Source organism: Mauremys reevesii, linkage group 22 (assembly GCF_016161935.1).
Source record: "Mauremys reevesii isolate NIE-2019 linkage group 22, ASM1616193v1, whole genome shotgun sequence".
NCBI classification, from domain to species: Eukaryota; Metazoa; Chordata; order Testudines; family Geoemydidae; genus Mauremys; species Mauremys reevesii.
In genome coordinates this window covers 6,985,046-7,006,763 of record NC_052644.1, presented here as the reverse complement: position 1 = coordinate 7,006,763, position 21,718 = coordinate 6,985,046, and the positions used below count along the sequence as shown (strand labels likewise).

The 21,718-nt window shown below is 50.7% G+C and overlaps 1 protein-coding gene across 1 annotated transcript in view; it reads left to right on the top strand.

Moving 5' to 3' along the window:
• Nucleotides 1-1,835: 1,835 nt before the first annotated feature.
• Nucleotides 1,836-21,718, top strand: part of LOC120388114 (galectin-4-like) — a 31,657-nt gene continuing 11,774 nt past the window's right edge. The window contains exons 1-6 of the mRNA XM_039509713.1: nucleotides 1,836-1,901; nucleotides 3,448-3,536; nucleotides 7,313-7,511; nucleotides 10,256-10,375; nucleotides 11,773-11,820; nucleotides 21,280-21,324. Of these exons, the coding sequence (XP_039365647.1) occupies nucleotides 1,872-1,901; nucleotides 3,448-3,536; nucleotides 7,313-7,511; nucleotides 10,256-10,375; nucleotides 11,773-11,820; nucleotides 21,280-21,324 (531 nt within the window). The 5' untranslated portion in view covers nucleotides 1,836-1,871. The remainder of the gene's footprint in view (nucleotides 1,902-3,447; nucleotides 3,537-7,312; nucleotides 7,512-10,255; nucleotides 10,376-11,772; nucleotides 11,821-21,279; nucleotides 21,325-21,718) is intronic.

Genomic DNA, 21,718 nt, shown 5'->3' with positions numbered 1-21,718 from the left:
GGGAAGCTTGCAGGGAGGAGGGACGTGAGAGGAGAGCCGGGGGCGGGGGGGGGATGACTGTGAGAGGGGAACTTGGTGGGAGTGGGAGTCTGGTGAGGAGAACTCCTAGGGGAGGTGGAGATATTTGGGGGGACAATGTTTAGTTTTTCCAGAAGCCCCAGCTCCTGGAGTCCTGTTAACATCTGAGAATCTCAGCTTTCATTCCAAGAATAAAAGTTTTAGCTCTCCTGTTTGCCGAGGTAACTTGAAGCTATGATGCCCAAGGCTCAGAAATCAGAATCCCAATGAATTATAGATCGCATCTCCTGATTTTAAGCCCATCTGATGGTCCTTGGGCCTGACCGCTGAAGGTCAGATGCTGGGGCTGGCGGTGCTGTTGTGCTGAGAGGTGCTCAGAGGGTGATGAGCCATGAGCCCCCTGGCAATGCACTGGTGGAAAACAGACAGTAGCAGATGACCTGGGGGCAGCCTAGCCCCAAGCAATCTGCTCAGAGAGGCAGTGTGATCATTTGCACCCACTGCAGACCTCCCCAATGGTCCCAGGTTTCGTGGACCTGTCCTCCTGAGACCCCCCCCAAAACCCAGCTCCTGGCTGAAGTAGAACATTCCCTGTATTCAATGGCCCCTGCAGCTGGGTGCACATTGCAGCCAGTAGGTACCATTGGCAGGGCAGAGATGGGCAATCTCCGTGCCCTTGGGCATGCTCAGTTGCATAGCTGAGCTCAAGGACATTCTGGAAGAACCCATCCCGTAATGTTCAAGGTCACCAGGGGAACCCTACATTGCACAGGGCTGGCAGGGGCCAGCGTGGGGGACTCGGGTGGGAGGAGTGACACTGCCCCTGGGTGGGCTAGGCTGGAAGGCTGGGGCAGAGTGTGGCATGGACTCGGCGGGTAAGGTCCTGGGGCCAGCGGCTGCAGCAGGGACGGCTGCACAGAGATTGGCAGCTCCACAGGGATCTTCCCGGTTTCCCCTGTGCTGGGGTCAGTGGCCACCCCGCCTAAGAAGGGCTTGACTTTCAGTGGGTGACTCCGTTGCATCCTGCATTAGCCACTTGCTTCTAAGGGCACACCTCCCAACATATCATGTGTCCGTTGCTGGCTAGGGGACCGTGGGGTCAGCGCACAAGACTTCTCCGCTGCAGAGACAGTCTCAGAAAGTCCTGAAACCCAGCCTGGGGATTATGGCCACGGGAGAGAATCTGTGCATGTCCAGAGCCAGCGCGACGCTAAAGGAAGAGGCAGGCCAGACCAAAGGCATTAACCCTTTCCCTCCTTCCAATCTCATTCCCCAAACAAGCCCTGTCCGGGTGAGCAGGCCCTAAGGTCCCCAGGCTACTGCCAGGGTTGTGTCAAGACACCACTGCCATGTGCCTGCGCACTGGAGTCAGGCCGGCCAGAGAGCGCAGAGCGGTGTCCGTGGGTCAGGGTTAGCTGGCCAGGTCTGGATTCCACAGGCATAAGAGACACTGGTGTCTTTAAAAGGGAAAAGTCTCTTACCCAGCTCAAAAGCAGCCGAGTAAATGGCTGAGAGCCTGCGGGAAACTAACAACAGCTGCACTTGTAAGGGGAACTGGTGGCAGAGACACGAAGCAGGGAGTGCTCCTGCACTCTCACCCCACGGCAGGTGTATGTTACTTCCCCTTCCTTGCCAGCTCCTCACATCATCGGCACCGACTGCGGCTCTGGGACGGCAATGCCAGCGTCCCTGCCATAGGGAACCATACCTTAATGGGTTAATCAACGCACGCTGGTGGCAGGAGAGAGACAACCCGCCCACATTCTGTGCCTGCAGCTCGGGAAAACGAAACTTAAAGAGTTATAGGGAGACGCCTAGGGCTACCACAAGCAGCGGCTTTGGGCAAGATCAGCATGGCTTTCCAGCAGCCTATTCTGAACCCGGTGAGTGAGGCTAGGCGGGAACTGAACACCTGGAGATGCACACTGCCTTCTCTGCAGGAGACATCTGTCAGGGCTAGAGTGACCAGATAGCAAGTGTGAAAAATCGGGATGGATGTGGGAGGGGGAATAGGACCGGGGGTGGGAAATAGGGCCCTATATAAGACAAAGCCCCTAATATCGGGATGGTCCAGATAATATCGGGATGGTCCAGATAATATCGGGACATATTTCTGGACATATTATCTGGACATAATATCAGGATGGTCCAGATAACATTGGGACATATTTCTATCAGGTGCATAGAAAGCTAGCTATATTGTCGGGCTCAGGGGGTAGTGATCAATGGCTCAATGTCTAGTTGGCAGCCGGTATCGAGCGGAGTGCCCCAGGGATCGGTCCTGGGGCCAGTTTTGAATGATCTGAATGATGGGATGGATTGCACCCTCAGCAAGTTCGCAGGTGACACTAAGCTTGGGGGAGAGGTAGATACACTGGAGGGCAGGAATAGAGTCCAGAGTGGCCTAACCAAATTGAAGGATTGGGCCAAAAGAAATCTGATGATATTCAACAAGGACAGGTGCAGAGTCCTGCACTTAGGAAGGAAGAATCCCATGCACTGCTACAGGCTGGGGACCAACTGGTTAAGCAGCAGTTCTGCAGAAAAGGACCTGGGGATTACAGTGGATGAGAAGCTGGATATGAGTCAGCAGTGTGCCCTTGTTGCCAAGAAAGCTAAAGGCATATTGGGCTGTATTAGTAGGAGCACTGCTAGCAGATCGAGGGAAGTGAGTATTTCCCTCTATTTGGCACTGAGGAGGCCACATCTGGAGTATTGTGTCCAGTTTTGGTCCCCCCCACTACAGAAGGGATGTGGACAAATTGGAGACAGTCCAGCGGAGGGCAACGAAAATGATTAGGAGTCTCGGGCACATGACTTACAAGGAGCGGCTGAGGGAACTGGGCTTGTTTAGTCTGCAGAAGTGAAGAGTGAGGGGGAATTTGATAGCAGCCTTCAACTACCTGAAGGGGGTTCCAAAGAGGATGGAGCTCGGCTGTTCTCAGTGGTGGCAGATGACAGAACAAGGAGCAATGGTCTCAAATTGCAGTGGGGGAGGTCTAGGTTGGATATTAGGAAACACTGTTTCACTAGGAGAGTGGTGAAGCACTGGAATGGGTTACCCAAGGAGGTGGTGGAATCTCCATCCTTAGAGGTTTTTAAGGTCAGGCTTGACAAAGCCCTGGCTGAGATGATTTAGTTGGTGTTGGTCCTGCTTTGAGCAGGGGGTTGGACTAGATGACCTCCTGAGGTCCCTTCCAACGCTGATATTCTATGATTCTATGATCTCGTCACCCAGTCAAGGCCCCAACAGAGAGAAGCTCCCCAGCTACAATGGCCCGATACTGAGAGACACAGCAGAACGCCTGCAGTAGGGCCCTGTGAAAATTACTAACCCCCACAGGCCAGTGCAGGGCTTGTGCAGCTGGGGGCATGGGACTAGTGTACGATTCCTCTGCTGCCCTTAAAACTGTGAGTGGTTTCTTCCAGAGTGTCCCCTTTTCTGGACCCATATTTGGAGGCCTGAATGAAGGGAAGATGGTGTTAATCCAAGGAATAGTCCAAACCTTCGTGAAAAGGTTGGTGCTATTTTCCCCATCCTGTGCCGCGTCTCACCCACTTCCCCCACCAGCACTCCATCTGGACGCAGCTCAACCATGCCCCTGTGCTATCAGCACAAAACGGCTCTCCACTACCCCTCCCTCCTCACTCACCAAGTCCCCCTCACCTCCTCCACCGCCCCACTAACTCTGAGCTGTCCTTACTGTCATCCTCCACCAGCACGGCTTCTCCACCAGGCTCCTCCTGGCTGCTGTTATGGCTCATCCCCTCCACTGGCCCCTCTCTCTCCCCAATCTCCTCTCTCTTCCTGGCTCCTTTCCCTCCTGCTTAGCTGCACAAGGCATGACTCTATTCCCCATGCTAAACCGCCTCCCCTGAATCACCTGCCTCTCAACAAACTCCTCAGCTCTCACTCCTCCACCATGGTTTCTGCTCCCACTGCCCCAGCTCTCTGCAAAGGACTATGGGTCACTGTGAAACCCAGCTTCCAGAGCAATGCTGCGGCTGAGAGGGTGAAGGTGTTCCTTGAAGGTACGAACAGGGGAAGAGGAAGTAAGGAGGTGCTATCATCTCTATACCTCACTGGGTATCAGGACCAGCTTGGTATTCACACTTCAAACAGGTTGACTCACAGTTTCAGGACTTTAAGGCCAGAAGGGACCATTACATCATCTAGTCTGACCTCATGTGTAGTACAGGCCATCGCATTTCACCCAGTTACCCCTGCATTGAGCCCAATCATTTGCATTTGCTAAAGCACCTTCCTGAAAGGCAGCCAGTCATGGTCTGAAGACATCAAGAGATGAGAATCCATCACTTCCCGGGAGTTTGTGCCGATGGTTATTCAGCCATTTGACTGTAATTTCTAATTTTACATTAGTCTGGATTCAGCTTCCATCCACTGGTTCTTGTTCAGCCTTTCTCCACTAGGTCAAAGAGCCCTCTAGTAGCCAGTATTTTCTTGTTGTGAAGGTGCTTGTGCAACGCCAACAGACCCTGGTTGTCGGCGGGCAGGACTGAACCGGGGCCCTCTGTAGTTTAATGCATGAGCCTCCATTGCATGAGCCAAAAGTCCACTGGCTGTTAGCTAAGGCTGCAGAGTAAACTCATTAATCTCTCTCTCGCTAAGTGTTCTCGGTGCCACTAGATGTGACAGAACACCACACCCAGGAGAGGTGGGGGTTACACCTGTGCACTGTCACCAAGTCACCTTTTGATCCTTTGTGATCAGACAGATCGAGCTGCTTAAGTCTCTTCTTGCCAGGCATTTTCTCCAGCCATTAAATCATTTTTGTCTCTCTTTTCTGCACTTTCTCCAATTTACACCATCCTCTTTACCATGTGGCAACCAGAACGAGGCACCGTTTCCGGTATCCCTCTCACCCGTGCCAATGTTGACAGAAAGGGAAGGTTCAGAAAAGAGTGACAAGAACAATCCAAGGACAAGCTGCCGCACAGGGCAGGACTAAAGGAGCTCAGTTTATTTAGTTTCTCTCAGAGAAAGCAAACAGGTGATTTGATCACGGTGCATAGATGGCAAAAGTCTCTTTAATTTCACAAAGGCAGAACAAGGTGCAGTGGCTGCAAGGTGAAGCGAGACAAATCCAGGCTAGAAATAAGGAAGTATTTTTTTTAATAGTGATGGGAATTAAACATTGATAAAATTTACTATGCGCGTGCACACACACACACGCTAGCCCTCCTTTGCCCCCCCATGAGCCCCATGCCCCCTTCCCCCATCGAGACAGGGCTGCCCCCATGGGCTCCATGCCCCCTCCCCCCTGGGCAGGGCTGCCCCATGACTCCCATCCTTCCTCCCTCGCCTCACCTGAGGCAGTGCCTCTCCTACAGCCCCATCCACCCTGCCCCCTCCACAATGTGGTGCCATCCACACCCTCAGTTGCTCCCCCGACAAGGCAGGGGCTGCCCCTGTGACATTTTCTTCTGCACACTTCCTTGAAGAAAGGCCCCTTCCATTGCCCCCATTGTCCCTCTGCCCTACCCCCATAGCCCTACCCCAAGCCGACCTGCCCCACATGGCCCCTTCTCTACCCCACCCCCACAGCTCCATGCTCCCTGTGTCCCACCATGGTCCCGTCCCCCACAATGGTGGGCAGCTCCCCTGTCCCCTACCCTTTGCGCAGGACAGCCCCCATGCTCGCTCCTTGTCAACAGCAGCCCTCATATCCCCACACCTGGCCCCGCCCCCTGGCATAGGAAGCCCCCATGCTCCCTCCCTGCCAGGGGCAGCTCCCCTGCCACCCTAGCACAGTCAGTGCCTATTCTCCCCTTCTGGCACAGTTAGCCCCCATTCGCCCTGTGACGGGTTCCCCCCAGGGTGCCACCCGGAACTGGGGTACCACTGAGACCCCGACCCACCAGCCTGGGCTCCCTTTTACATGGCACTACAAAGCCTTCCAACCTTCACTTTCACCATCATACACACAGGTAGGGACACACCCAGCTGCAGTTACATGCAGGCTCTCTGACCAGCCCCTGCATGGGAAAGCTACTCCCAGCTCCTTAGGCACCCCCCGGAGTATAAACCCCAAATTATATCATCTTGTGCTGCACAGGGAACTCATAAAATTCACCCCCTTCCTCACTGCGGAGAGAAATATGCAAAAGCCTTTTGCCCCTGAGTTATGATTTACACACACTGGTTTAGATAAAGCAAAAATAAATGTATTAACTACAAAAGATAGATTTTAAGTGATAGCAAACAGATCAAAGCAGATTATCTAGCCAATAAATACATGAATAAATAAATAAAAAAGCAAACTAAACTTAATATACTAAATAGATTGGATATGAATTAGCAGATGCTCACCCTAAGAGATGATACCAGCAGGCTGCAGATTCTTAAGGGGAAAGTTGTACTCGCTTACAGCTTGGAATCCCCAGGTGTTTCATTCACAGGCTAAAAATCCCATTAGCCTGGGTCCAGCACTTCCCCTAGTTCAGCCTTTGTTCCTCAAGTGTTTCCAGGAGTCTTCTTGGGTGGGGAGTGAAGAACACCTGATGATGTCACTCCCTGCCTTATATAGCTTTTGCATATGGAGGGAATCCTTTGTTCCCAAAGCTTGGTTCCCAGGCCAGTCTATGGAAAAACACTGACATTCCAAGATGGAGTCTAGGGACATGTGGTCTCATCACATGTCCTTGTAAAGTCATAGCAGCTATTACACTGAGGCTGTCTGTAGTTCTCAGGAAGGCTCCCCAGGTGGCAGAAAAGCTTCCCCTAAGGCCTAGTGTTTTCCCCTAATGTCTCCTTGTCCTGACTACACCCTTTCCCACCCACTATCTCCACTGAAAGCATCTTGTCTAGTGGGAGTTACCCAGGTGTAACTACATTTGAAATACAGATACCCAGTCAATATTCATCACTTCAGATACAAAAGTGATACATGCACAAATAGGATAATCATATTCAGCAAATCATAACCTTTTCAATGACATCTTCTGTGCCTTGGGGGAGGGATAGCTCAGTGGTTTGAGCATTAGCCTGCTATACCTAGGGCTATGAGTTCAATCCTGCAGGGGGCTATTTAGGGAACTGGGGTAAAAATCTGTCTGGGAATTAGTCCTGCTTTAACCAGGGAGTTGGACTAGATGATCTCCTGAGGTCCCTTCCAACCCTGATATTCTGTGATTATCTTGCATAAAATACATTATTATTATTATTATTATTATATCATATCAGACTAATATCATTGTGAAGAATATGGGGTGTAGTGTCATCCCCCCCTCTTGGCACAGGCAGCCCAGGTCACACCATCTCATTCTGTTTCAGTTTTGGGGTGAACCTGCGGTGCGGGAACGGGGACATCGCCTTCCACTTTAATCCGCGTTTCAACGAGGGCCTCCCGGTGGTTGTGTGCAACACCGAGCAGAACGGCTGCTGGGGGGCGGAGGAAAGGACCTACCACATGCCCTTCCAGCCAGGCATCTACTTCGAAGTAATCATCAACGTCAGGGGCCACTGCTATCAGGTGAGCACACGGCCCTCGCAGGAGGGCAGCCGGGGTGGATACTCTGCGGCTGGCAGCTGCACGGCACTGCACCACGGCCCATCAAGGGACACTAGCTTCACAGGGGTGATGGAGGGGAAGCTGGTCCCCTGGCTGGGACAGGACACATCAGCAAGTACCAGTCCGTGGCCTTGAGGGAAGGTCAGTACAGACCAGTCTGTGCTTCTGGGGTGCCAGTATATGCAGGGGAGGCAGGTTTGGTGGTGCCTAAGGCTCTGGGAGTTTGCGTTGGGGCTTGGGCTGGGGCCAGGAGTTGGGGTGCAGGAGAGGGTGTGGGGAGTAGGCTGTGGGAGGGAGTTAGGGTCCCGGATCTGGGCTGGGGCATGGGGTTGGGGTGCAGGAGGGGGCACAGGGGGCAGGCTCTGGGAGGGAGTTAGGGTATGGATGCGGGCTGGGGCAGGGGGTTAGGGTACAGGAGGAGGTGCAGGGGTTGAGCTCTGGGAGGGAGTTTGGGTGCAGGGTCTGGGCTGGGGCAGGGGTTTGAGGTGCAGGAGGGAGTGCAGGGGGTGGGCTCTGGGAGGGAGTTTGGGTGCAATGGGTGTGGGGGCTGGGCTGGGGTTTGGCTTGGGGGAGAGGGTGTGGGGTGCAGCGCTTACCTCGGGCAGCTCCTGGAAGCGACCTGCCCCCCCCGTGGCAGCAGCTCCTAGGCACTGCCCCTGCAACTCCCATTGGCTGCAGCTCGGGGCAGGGGCAGCACACAGAGACATGCCCCCGCCCCCTGCTCCCAGGGATGTGTCAGCCGCTTCCGGAAGTAGAGTGGGCAGGTGGGCAGGAAGCCTCATTAGCCTCATTGTGCTGGTGGGGGTGGGGGGAGCCCTTTTAAATTGCCCAGGGGCAGCAGGCAGGGCCAGGGGGGACACTCCTGGAGAAGCTCTGTCTCCATGCCACGGCCACAGGGTGCAGCGGGGAATGAGAGCTCCTCCAGTTCCAGCGCCACAGCGGGGGGCTGGGTGCTGGGGCTCCCCCTGCTACACCGCGGCTTCTGCTGGGACGGGTGGGTGGCACTGGGGCTCCGGTGCTTGTGGGATGGCTTTTGCACACCCATGAGGTCCGAAGCTATGTCCAGCTAAACGTTAAGTGCAGACCAGGCCTCAGTGCACAGTGGAGCTGAGGCAGCAGCACCATGGGGAGCCTTTCACACACTGATTCCCAAGCTAAGAGCAGCCCAGAGCCTTCATAAAGGAGAACCTGTGACAGCTGGGCCCAGTAATCTACCCATGAGAACTCATGGGACATGTGCCAACAGAATTGTTGTAGGCAAATTAGCTGTAGAGGAAGCATGGGGATAGATTGAATTACTGCTGATGTCATAATGGCCCTACCTGAGTTACCCGAGTTGTTGATCTGAGCCTGTTTGCAGCTTATATAACCGTAACAATGAAATAAAAAAAATTATTAATCACTTAGTGAAATAACATAATTTCTTCAAATATAACCTGTGTGCAAGAGGCCTAGTAATGTTAACTATATGGAAAGTTTGAAGTTTCATCTATCCGGGAGGTTATCGAGATCATTCTGGGCAAAGAAAAGACTGACACTGGGTGCTAAATTTCTTAAAGGATCCAGTTTTTAATTAATGTTAACTCATAAACTCATTATGGATGTATTTGTAAATCTTCAGACAATCCATTCAGTGCCCAGTGAGTGAGTGCTGTCCATTTGCGGAGGACGTGCTGTATTTTTCATATAAAACAAAGAGGTTGAATCCCTGATTTAAGTGCAAAATGCAATTCAGGCTGAACTGTGGAATCAGGACCAGCATGACAACGCACTCTTGAACTGACACTGGGGATTGCACTGGTTGATCTAAATCAGTTTCTAAACCACTGTAGTTCAATTGGTACAATTTCCTTGTGTAGACAAAACCTAAATCCATGGCCCCATTCTCCTTTTGCACTAGTGTAATCTCTGTAGCCTCCTTGGCGTTACTTCCAGTTTACACGGAGGTGGCGGAAAGCAGAGTCAAGCTCTGAGTCAGTGGAGTCACCTCAGATTGCCCTGGTGTCACTGGCAACAGAATCTGGCTCAGTGTCGGCAATGAATGTTTCTGCTCATGTCAAACAGGGATACACAGAACCTGGTTAACTTCCATGCAGAGACTGCAGTCACTCGGAGGCTCCTCCTCTGACAGGCCCAGATACCAGTGGACAGGAGAGTTCAGCTTTTATGGTGCTGGACATTTTTTCAGCCAAACTAAAAGTAATTGAATAGACTTTTCTGAAACTTACCAAAACATTCCCCCTTGGGCTGAGTGCAGCCGAGGAGGTTTCAGCCCCAGAGGCGACATTTTCAGGAAGCTGTGAGCAAGTGAGAGCAGGGAAGTCCCATATTCTTGCAATATTGGGTGTTTTTCTTAAAGCCCCTGCTCCTGGAGTCATGTGGTTACATCAGATGCTCAGCTTTCATTAAAAAAAAAAAAAAGCAAATTTTCAGCTCCCAGGGCTGTGGAGAAAAGTTTGAAAATGTGATCCTGAAAGACCGGAAACCCAGAAGGCAAATAGACAGAATCCATAATTCTTTATATTGAAGACAATCTCATGATTTGATGGGATGTGATTCATAATTTGTGAACACTGGGGTTGGCGATATTGCAGCCCTGACGTGATCTTAACTAGAGTAAAGGCTCCCCCCCACTGCAGATACCCTCATCTTCTCACTCCTCCTAGCACAGCCCTCACCCATCCCTCCCTCTGCTCTTTCTCTAGGTCTCTGTGAATGGTCAGCACTTCCTGGAGTACAGACACCGCCTTCCCCTTCATACTGTCCAGATCCTGGAGATCAAAGGGGACGTGACTGTGAACTGCATCAACTTCACAAGCCCCAGTGTGAGTATCTGCTCCGGCCTTGTTAGCACCAGTTCCACTGCTCAGGCCGGAAGCCCAGTGGCAAGGGACGTTGGGTTAACAGACCTCTCAGCTGTCCCGGGTTTATGAGACTTATGAGAAAAGGCTGAGGGAACTGGGCTTATTCAGTCTGCAGAAGAAAAGAGTGAGGGGGGATTTGATAGCAGCCTTCAACTGCCTGAAGGGGGGTTCCAAAGAGGATGGAGCTCGGCTGTTCTCAGTGGTGGCAGATGACAGAACAAGGAGCAATGGTCTCAAGTTGCAGTGGGGAAGGTCTAGGTTGGATATTAGGAAACACTATTTCGCTAGGAGGGTGGTGAAGCACTGGAATGGGTTACCTAGGGAGGTGGTGGAATCTCCATCCTTAGAGGTTTTTAAGGCTCGGCTTGACAAAGCCCTGGCTGGGATGATTTAGTTGGGGTTGGTCCTGCTTTGAGAAGGGGGTTGGACTCGATGACCTCCTGAGGTCTGTTCTAACCCTAATCTTCTATGATTCTATGGTTTACCTTAATGTATTTCTTTGGGTTTACGAGCCGCAAGGGCAGGCAGCCTCTGCATATAGAATTCACTCCAGCAGTGTAAGTACAGCGCTTCCATTCCCATGTTCTGCTAACTTAGGAGGGAATGTGTATCTGAAGAGCAGATGCTCAGACCATCCTAGAAAAGTGAGCTGGAAAAGCTCTAGGAGACATCAGGGGCCAAAATGGTTGTCTCTGGCCATGGTCGCCTGCACAGTACCCGACATGTCCCCCTGCTGCATCAGCATGGGAGCAGTGGACTGGGTCCAACTGTCCCCCTGCGTATGAGACATTCAAACAGGGTTTGCCTCCCACTGCCCGAGTCCTGTCGGGCTGAGACGACTTCCTCTCCTGGGCAAGGGCTACGAGACCAAAGAAGCCAGAAAAGTAAGCGAGGAGTGTTTTGTCTTCCTCCTCCCGTGGCACTGCCTCTGTGTAGGCTTCAGGCTCCTTAGGGCAGAGCCCTGCTTTATACCTGAACTAAGCACACTTTTGGGTGCTCTACAAATGCCCCAGTCACCTGGATGGGAAGCATCTTGTGGCTGAGACCCCTGCACCCTATCGGAATGGGGCAGCCACACAGCTCACCGGAGTGACACCCCAAGACCTCGCTTCTCAACATCCTTTCTGAAGGGGAAGACACCTGAAGGTCCAGGTCTCTGCAGGAATCGTTTGTCTCGGCCCCTCATTTTGGGGCTTTGTCCCACGTCTGGGCCTTGGTGGGGCGAGAGGTTCAGCTTCTGCTTTGTCACGAAGCGAAGGGGCTGTTTAACTCTGATGACGTCATGCAGGCAGGGGAGTTTTAGCTGCTGAAGCTCAGATCACGGGTGCTGCGCTTACCTGGCCTCTCTGTCCTTGCAGATCTCCAATGTGTTTGCCCAGCCAGTCTTCGGAGCTCCAGCTCCCAGTGTGAGTATTTTGCTACAGATGAAACACATTGATCATACAGAGACTTTGACAAGACCCTGGGATGGGAGGGGGCAGGATAGGGAGGGAGACCCAGTGGGTAACATAATGCCTGGCATATTTATACAGAAGTGCCAGGTGAGGCTGCAGAGGCATGGGGTACACACACTATGCTTCAAGGACTCCTGTGTGGAGAGGGCCATGAAGAGAAGCCTGCATGGCTCCAAATCCCAGATCTGAAGACTCTCAATGCCCTGGGTGGTGCAGTAGCTGGTGGCCTGTGGCGCGAGCAGTCATGGGCTTGCAGAATGTGCAGACGGAGAGGGCACGCAGCTTTAAACTAGGGAGCAATTTGTGAAATCCGAGTTCAGCAAATCACTGGGAGCAGACGGAGCTATCAGAGGGGCCTGTGTGAAAGAGCAGAGACACTGACCAGGATTTACAGGCACTGTAACCATATAAAGAGCGGCTGCTTCTGAGGTTGGTTAGCTGCCAACATGGAACTCTCTCTTCTTCCACTCGTTTGCACCTGCCTACTGTTATATGCCGCTGAGCTTAGTCCCACATTTCCTTGTGTCCCACACAAACTCGATGTTTCATTTCAGCTGACTGAGGGCATAAAAATTATACAGTTAATGCAGTCACGTTCTTTTAGTCTTCTTCACTCTTAAGACTTTGTCAGACGTATCTCATAATACTTTTTATACAAAAATTTGACTTGTGGAACTCATTGCCATATGATCTCACAGGACACTTAGAAAAAGATGGGACATTTATATGGATGATGAGACCATTCAGGATTAAATTCTGGTTGGATTGAAGTCTGTGGCAAAAATCCCATTGGTTTAAATGGAACCAGAATTTCACCCCAACATTGTGTTAGAGAGAATAAAAAATATGAGACATAAACCCTCCTGCTTTGGGGCATAAGCTAACCACTAACTGGTAGTGTATGGATACAGACTAGATTGCCACTAGGTCTGCTGTGGCATGGCAGTCCCTGTATTCCTACAGGTATGTTCCTATCTGGGTCCTGGTGGCTGGGAGTTTTAGGGCTGCTGTACTTCAGACAGAAGCAAAGGAACTGCAGAGCTGTGAGCCTCCTCCTTGTACAAGGCAGAATGACTGAGGCGCTAATATTCCTTGTATGTCACAATTCTGTAGCAGACCCTGTAGAGTTGTGGATCTGCCTTGTGAAGAAATAGAAACAGATGAACAAGGAGAGAACAGTTCTACCTGGGATTTGGATATCTATGATCAATGGCATGAAACCAGCCTGCCTTCCATGAGGGAAAATAATCTGTCTCTGGCATGCTAAAGTTGTCAGAGTTCCCTCCCCACTCTGAACTCTGGGGTACAGATGTGGGGCCCTGCATGAAAGACCCCCCTAAGCTTATTTCTACCAGCTTAGGTTAAAAACTTCCCAAGGCACAAATCCTTCCCTTGTCCTTGGATGGTATTGCTGCCACCACCAAGTGATTCAGGAAAAGGACCACTTGGAGTTCCTATTTCCCCAAAATATCCCCCCAAGCCCCTTCACCCCCTTTCCTGGGGAGGCTTGAGAATAATATACCAACCAATAGATTAACAAAGTGAGCACAGACCAGACCCTTGGGTTTTCAGGACACTAAAAACCAATCCGGTTCTTAAAAGAACTTTAATACAAAGAAAAAAGTAAAAGATGCACCTCTATAAAATCAGGATGGAAGGTAATTTTACAGGGTAATAAAAAGATTTAAAACACAGAGGATTCCCCTCTAGGCTCAACTTCAAAGTTACAAAAACAGGAATAAACTTCCCTCTTAGCATAGGGAAAATTCACAAGCTAAAATAAAAGATAACCTAACGCATTTCCTTGCTATTACTTACAATTTGTGTAATTTTAGATGTATCATTTCAGTAGGAGCTGGGGGTTAGCTAAACAGAAATTAAAAGGTACAGTGACTAAAGTGAAATCCCTGCAAGCTGCATGGACACTTTTCAAAGACACCATAATAGAGGCCCAACTTAAATATATACCCCAAATTAAAAAAACACAGTAAAAGAACTAAAAAAGAGCCACCATGGCTTAACAACCATGTAAAAGAAGCAGTGAGAGATAAAAAGGCATCTTTTAAAAAGTGGAAGTCAAATCCTAGTGAGGTACATAGAAAGGAACATAAACACTGCCAAATTAAGTGTAAAAATGTAATAAGAAAAGCCAAAGAGGAGTTTGAAGAACAGCTAGCCAAAAACTCAAAAGATAATAACAAAATGTTTTTTAAGTACATCAGAAGCAGGAAGCCTGCTAAACAACCAGTGAGGCCCCTGGATGATCAAGATAGAAAAAGGAGAGCTTAAAGAGGACAAAGTTATTGCGGAGAAACTAAATGGATTCTTTGCTTTAGTCTTCATGGCTGAGGATGTTAGGGAGATTCCCAAACCTGAGCCAGCTTTTGTAGGTGACAAATCTGAGGAATTGTCACAGATTGAGGTGTCACTAGAGAAGATTTTGGAATTAATTGATAAGATTAACAGTAACAAGTCACCGGGACCAGATGGCATTCACCCAAGAGTTCTGAAAGAACTCAAATGTGAAGTTGCAGAACTATTAACTATGGTTTGTAACCTGTCCTTTAAATTGGCTTCTGTACCCAATGACTGGAAGATAGCTAATGTTACGCCAATATTTAAAAAGGGCTCTAGAGGTGATCCCGGTAATTACTGACCGATAAGTCTAACATCAGTATCGAGCAAATTAGTTTAAACAATAGTAAAGAATAAAATTGTCAGACACATAGTAGAACATAAATTGTTGGGCAAAAGTCAACGTGGTTTCTGTAAAGGGAAATTGTGTCTTAGTAATCTATTAGAGTTCTTTGAAGGGACAAGGAACATGTAGACAAGGGGGATCCAGTGGACATAGTGTACTTAGATTTCCAGAAAGCCTTTGACAAGGTCCCTCACCAAAGGCTCTTACATAAATTAAGCTGTCATGGGATAAGAGGGAAGGTCCTTTCATGGATTGAGAACTGGTTAAAAGTCAGGAAACAAAGGGTAGGAATAAATGGTAAATTCTCAGAATGGAGAGAGGTAACTAGTGGTGTTCCCCAAGGGTCAGTCCTAGGACCAATCCTATTCAACTTATTCATAAATGATCTGGAGAAAGGGGTAAAAAGTGAAGTGGCAAAGTTTGCAGATGATACTAAACTGCTCAAGATAGTTAAGACCAAAGCAGACTGTGAAGAACTTCAAAAAAATCTCACAAAACTAAGTGATTGGGCAACAAAATGGCAAATGAAATTTAATGTAGATAAATGTAAAGTAAAAAAATAACCTCAACTATACATACAATATGATGGGGGCTAATTTAGCTACAATGAATCAGGAAAAAGATATTGGTGTCATCGTGGATAGTTCTCTGAAGATGTCCACGCAGAGTGCAGCGGCATTCAAAAATGCAAACAGGATGTTAGGAATAGAAAAGGGAATAGAAAATAAGACGGAGAGTATCTTATTGCCTTATATAAATCCATGGTACGCCCATATCTTGAATACTGCGTACAGATGTGGTCTCCTCTTCTCAAAAAAGATCTACTGGTATTAAAAAAGGTTCAGAGAAGGGCAACTAAAATGATTAGGGGTTTGGAGAGGTTCCCATATGAGGAGAGATTAAAGAGGCTAGGACTTTTCAGCTTGGAAAAGAGGAGACTAAGGGGGGATATGATAGAGGTATATAAAATTATGAGTGATGTGGAGAAAGTGGATAAGGAAAAGTTATTTACTTATTCTCATAATACAAGAACTAGGGGGCACCAAATGAAATTAATAGACAGCAGGTTTAAAACAAATAAAAGGAAGTTCTTCTTCACGCAGCGCACAGTCAACTTGTGGAACTCCTTACCTGAGGAGGTTATGAAGGCTAGGACTATAACAGCGTTTAAAAGAGAACTGGATAAATTCATGGAGGTTAAGTCCGTTAATGGCTATTAGCCAGAATGGGTAAGGAATGGTGTCCCTAGCCTCTGTTTGTCAGAGGATGGAGATGGATGGCAGGAGAGAGATCACTTGATCATTGCCTGTTAGGTTCACTCCCTCTGGGGCACCTGACATTGGCCACTGTCAGTAGACAGGATACTGGGCTGGATGGACCTTTCCAGTAGCGTAGCTAGTGGGGTGCAGGGGAAACAGCTGCTTCTCCTCAGCACATTTTCCAGGGTTACCAGCGCTGAACTCCTGCAGCCAAGGGGGGGCAGGGGCTGGTACCTGCCGTGGTGCGGGGTGGCGCCGGTCACAGGAAGCGGAAAGCAGCGGCGCTAGCAACTGCAGCAGCGGGGCTGGTACCGGGAGCAGCATGGAGCGGCTGCGGGCTCCTCCTCTGCAGCACTGCCCGCCGTGGGGCTGGGGCTCTCCCGGGGCTCTGCCCTGCACGCGCCCAGCACCCCCGGGGCTGCTCCTGCCTCCCTGGGCTGGCCCCAGATCCCCTCCCCCGGGGGCTGGGGTCCTGCTGCGGCTTGCGCCCCTCTGCCTCCTCCGCGAGGCAGGCAGCCCCAGGGGGTTGAGGCCGTGCCACCCCTCCCGAGCTTCGCCCTCCAGCAGCCCCTGCACCGCCCTGCCGGACCTGTTCAGCTCGGCCCCACCGGGTCCTGCCCTGCCTCATGCAACCCGCCTCTACCATGGGGCGGCCCGGCCCGGGGGCACTGGGGGAGCTGCAGCAAAGCCCCGCCCGGAGCTGGTGCAGGAGACGAGCCCGGCTCTCAGCCCAGGCTCTGGCATCAGCCTGCAGCGGGGAGCGGAGCCACCCCCCGCCGGCTCGGCTCAGCCCAGCCCCACTCTTAAAGGGACACAGCTCCCACCGCGGCTGGGCCCGGCCCAGCCCGAGGCACGTGGGGGTGTTACCTCACTCCCCACCTGGGGGCCCAGCCAGGTGGGTGCTCAGCACCATAGCAGCGCAGAGGGGAGGCCAGCGCGGAGTGAACTCCATGAGGGCGGGGGTGGGGGCGCAGAGCAGCCAGAGGAGGAGCCAAGGGGGGGTGCCTTTTTTATGTTTGCTCCCCCTGCTCTTAGAATCTGGCTACGCCACTGCTTTGATCTGACTGAGGGGCAAAGTCTTGTTGGGATTTGCACCTAGTCATGTGAGAGAGAAGCTGTCACAGTCACAGTGATCGGCTGCTCCTCAAAGAGGAGAGAGAGGCTAAAATGCCCAGCGAAGGGAAGAGGCATTGAACACGTGTCCTTTGGTGCATCCGGCTGATGAGTAAGGAAGGCTGAGGGGGATCAGAGAGGAGTCACTTGTTTTTCCCATTAGAAACACAGGACCTGTCGCTGTGATGCCTGGAACATGAGTGAACTATTGGCTGCATTAGAGCCAAGAGAATGAAAGTGGAGCGTTTGAGAGAAGAAAGGGGTTTTGATCAGACTGTTTAATACTTGGTGCCTCTGCTTTGGTTGACATACACATAACTCCGGGTATGTCTACACTACCCGCTGGATCGATCTATCGGGGATAGATTTATCGCATCTAGTGTAGATGCAATAAAATTGATCCCCAATCGCTCTGCCGTTGACTCCGGAACTCCACCAGGGCGAGAGATGGAAGCGGAGTCGACGGGGGAGCGGCAGCGGTCGACTCGCCGCCGTCCTCACGGCTAGGTAAATCTACCTAAAATACGCCGACTTCAGCTACGCTTTTCGCTTAGCTGAAGTTGCATACCTTAGGTCGACCCCACCCCCACCCCAGTGTAGACCCTAGCTTCCAATGGCTTATGAGTACTTTGGAAAAAGGATGCAACTTAAACATTCGACATGCTTGCTCCTTCAGTTAATGTGTCAGCACACTGGATACATGCTGGGCTGAATGTGATTTGATTCACTGAATTTTGTCCCTATTTGTGTATGATCCTCGTGAGATTTTTTTTCTCTAATTTATGAAATGATTCACTGAGTAATCCTTGGCCTGCAGCTCATCTGTGAGCTGTTTGTTTCATTCGGTATTCAGGATGCATCAGTCACATGCTCTTGTTTCTATTCCCTGGCTGGATGAATGTAACCCCTAGAATTAGGGTTGTGTTGTGATCACTTGTAAATGCAAATCCAGAATTTGCTTTTGCAAATATTCTCTAGCATACGCTTCAAATATGCTGTTTCCATAAGCGTCCTGGAGCTCTTGCCCACTTCGGTTCTTGTTCTGGGTAAATCAACAAGTCAATGGCTGGACGAAGAAGCTGCTAGCAAGTTTGTGGTGTCTGTTGAGGATACTAAGGCTCAGGCTACACTAGCACTTTTGTCAGTAAAAATTTTGTGGGTCAGGGGTGTGAAAAAACACACACACCTGACCAGGGGTGAAAGCAACTTAAAGGTCTTACCATTATTTCAGGGTGGCTGGGGTCCGGGGCAAGATGGGGGGGCAGCTCTGGGCCCCCAGAAGGGGCGGGGCCTCAGGCAGAAGGGGCGGGGCTGGGACTAGACTCCATCAGCCAGCCCTTCAGCACTATCCGGCCCACACCGCCTGGGGCTCCAGCGGCAATTTAAAGGGCCCAGGGCTCCAGCCGCTGGTGTGGTAGCAGTAGCAGCAGTGGCAGCCGGGAGCCCCAGGCCCTTTAAATTGCTGCTGGAGCCCCGGGGTAGCGGTGGCCAGGAGCTCCAGGGCTCTGGTGGTGATTTAAAGGGCCTGAGGCTCCCAGCCGCTGCTGGGAGACCCAGACCCTTTTAAATGGCTGGGCCCCAGAGCCCTCCCCACCATCAGCAGCCCTGCCAGTACAGTCAGCTGTGTTCTGGCAGCCACTTTCTTACTGGTACGCTGGACCGGACCGGACTGGCTTCCTTTCACCTCTGCCCCGACCCACAAAAGTTTCACTGACAGAAGTGCCAGCAGGAGAGCTCTCTCTCACCTGCATAGAGCCACTACACAGGAGACCTTACAGCAGTGCAGCGGTGCAGCTGTAAGATCCGTAGCGTAGACCCAGCCTGAGCTGTTCTGGTTAGTTAGGCTCTGTCTACAGCAGAGAGGGTGTGTCCTGTTGGGAAAATCACTTCTTGCCCCCTCACCAGTGTACCCCAAGTGATGTTTCTCTGACTATACAAGTTGCTCTGATGTGTAATCAGATAAGTGTCTCTTGGTGTTAGTGCCATTGGTTGAGTGGCAGGGTGCATCCATCCCATGCAGGAGAGATATGGTCATTGCTCATGTTCCTTCTTGAAATGTTTGGATCTAATTTTTGGTTTTAAGACTCAGACTATGAGTTGGCAATTCAGCAAAAATAACTATCTCCCAATGCAAATATTTCCTGTACCCTGTACTCAGTGTAACTGGAAACCCCAAATACAATGATGCTTCCTTAATACAATAAACAATGGCCTGTTACTTCCAGTAGAGCTAGAAGGAGGACCACCACATCATCCGGATATCCCATGGTCTTGGGTGTCCGACAGGTCTTCTAAGCTAAAACTCACAGGTGCTGACTCCATTGGTGCTCCACGGCTGGAGCACCCACGGAAAAAATTTAGTGGGTGCTTAGCACCCACCAGCAGCCAGCTACCCGCTCCCCCTCAGCACCTCCCATCTGCCAGTGGCCCCGCTAATCAACTCCTCCCCTTCCCTTCCAGCGCCTCCTGCACTCCATGGAACAGGCAGCGTGCAGGAGGCGCTGGAAGGGAGGGGGTGGAGCGGGGATGAGGCGCGCTTGGAGGAGGGGGTGGGAAGAGGCAGGGCAGGGGTGGAGTGGGAGCGGGAAGAGATGAGGCGGGGATAGAGGCTTTGGGGAAGGGGTGGAGTGGGGGAGGGCCTGAGGCAGGGGGCGAGCACCCCCCGGATAGAGAGGAAGTCAGCGGCTATGCTAAAACTTGTCTAAATCCCCCCTTTATGTTCTGTGCCTACTTGCTAGCTGCACTTGCTTACATCAGTCAATGTTCCACTTATCTCAGACACATCCTCTTGTAGCAGTTACAAGCCTTAATATAATATATGGAGCTATACCTATCTCATAGAACTGGAAGGGACCCTGAAGGGTCATTGAGTCCAGCCCCCTGCCTTCACTAGCAGGTTTTAGTTCTAGTGGGTTTAGCCAGCTTAAACTATTTTTGTGTGGTTTAAACTAACACAAAAGCAACCCTCTTTAACCTCACAAAAACAACTTGAATTTGCCTGACAACGGCACAGCTAATGATAACTAGTTTCACCTAACTCACTAGTTATTTTTCTATTAAGTGCCCTCTTGCATTACCTATATTCCTTCAGTCCTCCCAGTCATATCCCATAGTGCACTGGTCATTTCAGAAATGGCCTGTCTGGTCTCCTTTCTGTACTACATTGCTCTGGGTTCCATTTGGCTGGAGCCCCATTGGTTCAAACGGCGCCGCCTGCTACATGGATTTCACATGTGAGCCATTTCTGGAGCTAGCTACTTCTGCGTGCTATGCCTCTACCCCGCCCAGCCCTGCTTTAACCATTAGACATTATTGCCTTCTTCTACTAACAATGTTGACTGCATCTGCTGGGGATAAGTACATCTCATGTTTCAGAGCCAAAGTTGATCTGATTATGTGAAGGCATCAGGAAGGTCCATGTGGAGCATTTTATACTTGGCTAAGTGCATAGCTGAGGATTTTTGCCTTGCTCTGTAGCAACATGTACTGGCCCCTGGCTAGGGGCAGGATGTCAGACTAGATGGCTCAACAGTCCAATCCAAGATGATAAGCTGCTATATACATCCAGACATATCAAAGAGAATGAGGCAGGGAGTGATTTAGGTGACACTAGGGACACGGTCCATAGGGGAACATTCATTAATGGAGCCTCCAGGATGGTTCATTATTTGTGTAAAGATCTGGGCCAGTTCTTGGTTTCCAAGAACATTTTGCTTAACCTGTATCAAATTCTGGTTAGGCTGAATTCCATTTCAGCCCTGAGGGAGGACAGCTGAAGGGAAGACAGAGCAAAGTTGGGACGATTCAAAGTTTCACAAATTGTTAAGGCCATAAGGGACCATTAGGAGTATTATCTAGTCTGATCTCCTGCATAGCACAGACTAGAGAATCCAACCCAGGAAAAACAGTGGGTGGAGCAGAACAGGATAAAGCAATGAAGGGAAAAGAAAGATAAGGAAATGTCCTTCGATCTAGCCCCAGTTGTTACTCAGGGGATGGATGTGCAGGAGGCAGTATGCTCGGAGTAAGATAAGAAGCATTGTGAAAGAGCAAAGAAACACAAACTGAGAGGTGCTGAGAACCTCTGACGCTATTGGGTCAAAATCAAGAGTGGTGGGATCTCAGAAATTAAAGATGGAAATTTGGTTCTGGAGAAGAAACAGCTGGAAGCATCAGCCTCACGGCTGCAGAGACAGCTGAACGAATAAGGGTCCCAGGTTCTCCCGAGTGTGTTCATGGAGCAGGGCCCACACGCAGGTAAAGGTGAGCGTGGGAATAAAATAACCAGCTGAAGAGCCTGAGAGACTGAATTGTGAAATCTGTCTTCTGTCTTTGCAGAGGAAGAAAGTGAAGAACTTCCCAGGACAGGTGTCAGCTGCCTCGGTATGGGGCACAGCCCAATGCAGCGTGGCGGCAACCTCATTCCCTGCTCTCTAGTGAAACACGGAGAGCAGCTCTCTCCAGGGGAGTTTGAAAGTCAGTGGGAGGGCAGTGAGTTCTCTTAGGGGGAGCCAGCTATCCAAAGACCCAGCAATGCCCCCTCATTCTCAGTGAGGGTCTGGGGGAAGCAATGCCTGGCTGGAGCAAATCCAGCAAATGTGTGTCTCAGGGGACACCTACACTGCCGCTGGTGGTGTACTTTCTGGTTTGGGTAGCCCTACGCAGGCTAAAAACAGCAGTGTAGCCACGGTGGCACAGGTGGTGTCATGGGGTAGCCCAGGGTCTCAGATAAGATTGTACTTGGGTAGTGAGCTCATGCTGACCCCCCGCACTGCTG